This window comes from Mandrillus leucophaeus, unplaced genomic scaffold (genome assembly GCF_000951045.1).
Source record: "Mandrillus leucophaeus isolate KB7577 unplaced genomic scaffold, Mleu.le_1.0 Scaffold122, whole genome shotgun sequence".
Classification (NCBI taxonomy): domain Eukaryota; kingdom Metazoa; phylum Chordata; class Mammalia; order Primates; family Cercopithecidae; genus Mandrillus; species Mandrillus leucophaeus.
The window spans coordinates 5,775,734-5,782,317 of NW_012100543.1; the positions used below are offsets into that span (position 1 = coordinate 5,775,734).

The window sequence follows — 6,584 nt, forward strand, 5'->3', positions numbered from 1 at the left end:
TTTTGAGATGGAGTCTTACTCTGTAGCCCAAGCTGGAGTGCAGTGGAGCGATCTCGGCTCACTGCAACCTCTGCCTCCCAGGCTCAAGCGATTCTGGTGCCTCAGTCTCCCAAGTAGCTGGGACTACAGGTGCACGCCACCACGCCCAGATAATTTTTTGTATTTTAGTAGAGATGGGGTTTCACCATGTTGCCCAGGGTGGTCTCAAACTCTTGAGCTCAGGTGATCCACCCACCTGGGCTTCCCAAAGTGCTGGGATTACAGGCCCGGTCTTCATTTTATGAATGGAAGTTTTAAATTTTAATATGGTCAAATTCGAGCGAGATTGTCTTAATGATGGCAGGGCAGGAAAATGTTTACAGGTCAAGATGCACAAAGCCCAGCTCATAAGTGAAAGATTGATCAGCATGAACTGAGTTGGCTCTTCTTAGAACTTTTGTTTTCCCATGGGAATTCTGTGTTTTTCTAGTTTCATTAAATCAGTGTGTTCAAGTCCATGAAAAATTCTTACAGGATTTTATGTGAAATTGCATTCAATTTGTAAATTAAGAGGAATTGGTGTTTTTAAAATATCCACCAAAGGAGATAGTATCTCTCCCTCTTCATTCACCTCTTATAATTGTCACAAGCATGAAATTTTCTTCTCAATATTTCTTTAAAAATAGCAAATTCTTGGCTTAGCATTGATTGTCCTGTCCATTTTAATCAGTGTGACTCCAACTTTCCCTGCCTCCATTGCCATGACCCTTCCCTTCTCCCCACCTTATCTCGTCATATCTTACTGCTGAAACGTACAGTGAGGACAAGCAGTGAGAAGATGGGTGTCTTTGTACCCTCTTCACTCTGTGCCTCCTAATGAGAAATGTGGACATTCAGTTCACAGCCCCTCAGCAAACATATATTGGGTATATTGTGCTGACTTTCAGACTCTTCTCTTTCCCATCAACTGACATTTTTTAAAGTTACATGGTTTTACCAGTGGAACTTTATTTCTCCTCACTTCTGGCCAGTGTTGCCCTGGAAGCTGTTCTGAACACTGTAATCATGATGGAGCATGTTTATTTGGCCAGTCATCACCATAAGCCTGCTTTTACTTTTACTTTCTTAATCACTTGTAGATTAGTTCTAGTCAACATTGTGCGTCTTATTAAATAATAAAGTAATGGAGTCTGAATTGGGGTTGATACCCCTTGGGGATTTTGTTTGTTTGTTTTGAGAAAGTCTTACTCTATCACTTAAGCTGAAGTGGTGCCTCGATCTTGGCTTACTGCAGCCTCTGCCTTCCAGGTAGCTGGGACTACAGGCATGCACTGCTATGCCCAGCTAATTTTTATATTTGTTATGGAGACATGTTTCCCAGGCTGGCCCCTTGGCATGTATAACTAAAGAAAAACCGTTTCGTAGATTTAGATTGGCTTATCATCTTCAGAGTGGTCTGTCATCTTTTGTGCCAATAATTTCATGCTCCCATGTGTTCTTCCTTTTGTGTGTGTGTGTTTTAGAGAGTGAGCTTTTAAATGCAGAGAGCATGCCTTGTTCATCTTTGTACACTCAGTGCTCTGCACATTGCCCTGCACTCAGCAGCTGCCAGTTGCCTGTTTTGTGAAGATGTTGATTCGGTTATCTCCATTTCTTCCCCTTTAAACATACTCGAGCACCCGTGCCTACTTGGATGTGTGAACACATATGCATTCTTAGAGCTGGAGCATCAGTGTCCTAAAGCTGCTATCTGTCTGATTGGAACAGCACATGATTTGTTTCATCATTCTTCTGCTTTCCTACTTATTCTTCAGTCTGGCATGAATGGAGGAAAGGCTGGGAACAGATACTGAATCCCTTTTGTTCTCAGGGGATCTTAATGTTTCACAGCCAATTTAATCTATGCATGGCTATACTACTTATCAGAATTCATAGAGAGGAAGTGTCTTCCAATACCCAGGACATAAAAAATCTGGATTATCACTTAGGTCTGTAACTCCTTCAGTAGTCAGCCAACTTAAAGTTTCATACATATGTTAACATAAATTTAATTAGTAGAAATTATGTATTATAAATAGATTAATGTTTATTATATGTTTTTAACACAAATATATACATTGGACATTGATCAAAGTGACGTTATTTCAGTTATCAAGGAACTGTTTTACAGTGGCCTTTTGGGAATTTATTGAATTCTCAAATAGTGATTTTTTTTTTTTCAAATAGAGGTTACTAGTTTTTAAAGGTATGTTTTAGGAATCACATGTTTTCGGATTGAAAAAACATTGTGATTAAATTCTGAACTTCGGATATTCCAAATTACCCCTTTTGTTTCTATTTATTCAGAGGATTTTTTTCCTATCAAATGGACTTTTGAGAAAGAAATTTATGTAAAATTTGAAGCATGTATAAAAGTAGAATAGTATACTGACTCCTTAGTGTCTGTTACTCAGTTTCAACAGTCAGCTCATGGCCAGTCTCATTTTACCTGTATACCCAGCCATTTCCCTATCCACCCTTCCCAGACATGAGCCACTGCACCCAGCCTGTATTTTCTTTTAATTCATTGATCTGCTCTCCATTTCCTCCTTCTATCTGTTGCTCTTTTGCTTTGATTTTGTGTATGTGGGTTCTGAAAGAAAACCCAGGCCATTTATTTTTTAGTTTCTCACCGTCTAGTTTTTGTTGATTGCATCTTTGTAGTGTTGTTTATTTTTCTTTTTTCATCAATATTTTCTCCAAATTGAGAGTTAGATTCTGAGGGATAATATGATTTTATCTGCACTAGATATATCCCCCCTTTTTTTGGGAAATAGTTTACTGTAATAGAATCATTTGAGGAGAATGAATGCTCTGGGCAAGTAATACTTATACTACTAGCCAGACTTGGGACCACAATCTCTTTTGCGCTGGTGAGCAGGGTTAATTACTTGTTAGCTCTAAGGATTTGCTTAGGGTAGGAACAGCCCAAATAGGTTGCTTCAAGGCATCATCTCAAAGTTTTTTGCTTCTGATTTGCTGAGATGAAAATTTGTTAGAGCCACATATAAAGGCAGTAGGGAAAAGGCTTTGTGTGAAGGCTCAAGTTGTGTTTCTGTGAAGAAAGTGCATTTAAATTACTTTATGGATTTTGAGATTTTGAGTTGGGCTACACTTCATAATTAAATCTAGAAGGATTTTGTACGGTTTTGAAAAATCTGGATCTAAGAGTATATGGTAGAGATGAGTTCTTTAATTGTTATTATTAGCTTAGTTCAGAAACACTTTAGAAAGTGAGTAGTCAGATGTGAAGAGGGCTTTTGGTGGCATTAGAGTGTGACAGGTCATCTCAGTTTTGGGACTAGGAAGGAAAAAAGGTATATATTCATTTTCTATGAATAACAAACTTGGTGATATAACACAAACTTACCCTGCAGTCCTGGAGATCAGAAGTCTGAAATGGATCTCACTGGGCTAAAATCAGACATATCCTCAGGGCTGTGTTCTTTTCTGGAGGCTTGGGGAGAATCTATTTTGTTGCCTTTTCCGGCTTCTAGAAGCTTCCCAGATTCCTTGGCTTGTGGCCTCTTCTACCTTCAAATCCAGTGGTGGCCAGTTGTGTGTCACATTACATTACTCTGACATTGACTCTTCTGCTGCCTCTTTCTACCTTTAAGGATCCTTGTGATTACTTTGGGGCCACCTGAATAATTCAGGATACTCTCACTATGTTCAAGTCATTTGGTTAGCAACCCTAATTCCATCTACAACCTTACATCCATGTAATAGAACATACTCACAGGCTGCAATGATTAGGACATGGGCATCTTTTGGGGGCCATTGTGTGACCTGCTATACAAGGTGAACAAAATTAACAGAAGCCAGGTGTTGCTTTCCACAATAATATAGTGCTTTTGACTACCTTGGGCATACACCGTCACTGGTCTCGAAGGCTCAGTATTGAGAGCTCATGGTGTTATGTCACGAGGTACTGATATTTATAATTTTATAACATTTAAAGTTAGCTTTAGTTGACGTAAATTGTAACTGAATTAGTCTGATATGCCAACTCTAAATAACTTTATGAAGTGTTTTCTTTGACCTTTCAATTTCTATGTAGAAACATACATTTTTCAAGATTTGGTTTTTCTATGGGTATGGCCAAGAAGGAGGTAAACAGAACTTTCAGACTTTTTTTCTTTCTTTAGACAGATGATTATGGTGTCTGTTATACAGGTCCCTGCCAGAAGTACTGAACATAACTTTAAAAATTGTGACTGTTGGGGTTCCTTTATTAAATAGCTTTGTTTAGGGTGGTTACACAGTAATGTCTTTTAACTTTTAGTATATGTTAGGCTGTTTGCCATGTTGGTAACTGGCCTCCAGTTGTGAATGGAGTGTAACAAGCAGCAAAGTGAACCAATCATAGTGTGCAGCTAAACTACCGACCAGTCTTATTTTTGTATAATTATTGCTCTGTGGTTCTTTCACATTCGGTCTCTCCCGGGTGTCATTTCTTTCTAGCATTCTGTAATGGCTCCCTCATTGCATCAGATACGTTGCCATAAGTAATGCATAATGTATCTGGGTGAGGCTGCACATCTATTAACGTTTATTGGTGTTGATACAGTTTTTTTGATATTCAGTTGCCAGCCTTAAGTTTTTTCTACATTTCTATGTTCCCACCTGGGTTTCAGGTGCCTGAATATATAAGCCTTAGTATACGGTGAAATTCAAATTGAAAAACAGTTTGGTTTTCTTTTAATTGTTTGCTCTGAAATATTTACCTTCTAGGTTTAACATATATTAATAGTACTTTGTAAATTTTCTTTATCAAGGTGACTGTTTCTGCTCTTTGTTTTGCTCTTATTTACATTTGCAATTTATCAATTTTTAAAATTTTTCTCTTTTTTAGACTTTTGTTGGTCGGTGGATGTGAAACTGCTGAAGTAGGCATGTCAAAAGCTTCTAGCTGTGGCCTTTCTGCCTGGAGAGTTCTTTCAGGATCTCCGTATTACAAGCAGGTTACTAATGGTGGAGACAGGGTTACTGCGGTAAGTATGAGTTATGAGTTATGGCACTTCACTTTGCTGTGTGTCATTTCACTATGCTATTTGTCTTAGATAAATAAGTCCTATGTAAGGTATAGAGGAAGAAATAATTTCGTCTTAAATGAGGACAGTGAATTAATGCTGGTATAATTTTATTTCTTTCAAATAGCAAATTCAACTGAGGCATGTTGTATTTAACTTGGAATAATTTTTAGTGGTGACATTTTCAGATATTAGAAAACCAACCTGACAGTAGTCCCATTCCTTGTATTTGCTTATTTAGATGTAAACATGTATTAAGTGCTTTTTAATGTGTTGGCAACTATTCTGAGTGCTTTTTATATGCTCTAACTCGTTTAATTCTAAGTAACCCTTTGAGGTAAATATTGTTACTGGCCCAAGTCTGTTTGATGAGGTGGTGAGTGAGCTGTAATTAAGTAAGTTGCCCTGGTCATCCAGCTAGCAAGTGGTGGAATTAGAGTCCAGATTTCCATATTGTTCCATATTTATATGGACTATTCATCTATCCATCCATTCATTCTATACTTATTTATTGAGCTTCTGTTTTGTGTCAGGCAGTCCTTAAGGCTGTAGTAGTCAGCATAGGCTAGGCTCTATTTTGATAATTCAGACAATAAAATGAGCAAATGCAAAGTCTTGACATTTCTATGGCCTATCATGTTCAGATTTTTTCCTTATTTTGTGGCAAAACCTGCTGTTGAGATCATGACTCTCCTGGGCAGTTTGTTTCAAGTGATGATTAAAAGATCCGTGGAGAGTGGTGACCTTTTGAGCTCCCACTATCTCAGTTTATGGTCTTAGGAAGGGAAGGGAGGGATAAAAGTTGGAATTTTTACTGTCTTAGACCAGAAGTGACATTGGTTCTACTTACAGTTCATTTATTGTATTGTGGCACCCCTAGCTTCAAGGGGCCTGGGAAATAGTTTTCTGTGTGTCCAGAAAGGTATGAAAAACTAGGTATTGGTAAAGAGTAATTATGTTTACCTCCTGGCCACACTGCAGTCTTACGTATCTTAGTTATTTGTGTAAACTGTATGAAAGTGAACACTTCGGCCGGGTGCAGTGGCTCATGCCTGTAATCCCATCACTTCGGGAGGCCGAGGTGGGCAGATCACAAGGTCAGGAGTTCGAGACCGGACTGACCAACATGGTGAAACTCCGTCTCTACTAAAAATATAAAAATTAGCTGGGCGTGGTGGTGTGCACCTGTATGTAATCCCAGCTACTCAGGAGGCTGAGGCAGGAGAATCACTTGAACCTGAGGCAGATATTTTAGTGAGCTGAGATCTTGCCGCTGCACTCCAACCTGGGTGACAGAGTGAGACTCTGTCTCAAAAAAAAAAAAAAGAAAAGAAAAGTGAGCACTTGGTCAAAATTATGCAGCTTGGCCTTACCATGTTACCTAGGGGGCACTCAGATATTTTTTCAGTGAGGGAAGAAATCTAGAAATTAAATTGAAACACAACATAATCAAACATGTTATGCATTCATTTTGATAATTAGTTTGCCTAAAAATATATTGATTTCAAATTATGTTCTAAAACAACAAACTTA

General features: G+C 38.3%; 1 protein-coding gene across 2 annotated transcripts in view; it reads left to right on the plus strand.

Annotated features, from left to right (window-relative positions):
- NBAS (neuroblastoma amplified sequence) overlaps window positions 1-6,584 on the plus strand; it is a 466,664-nt gene that overhangs the window by 63,818 nt on the left and 396,262 nt on the right. For both annotated transcript variants that reach the window (XR_001005077.1, XM_011971446.1), the window contains exon 10: window positions 4,874-5,012. Coding sequence is in view for 1 of the 2 variants with exons in the window: in XM_011971446.1 (XP_011826836.1) it covers window positions 4,874-5,012 (139 nt within the window). In the remaining variant the exon portion in view is untranslated. The remainder of the gene's footprint in view (window positions 1-4,873; window positions 5,013-6,584) is intronic.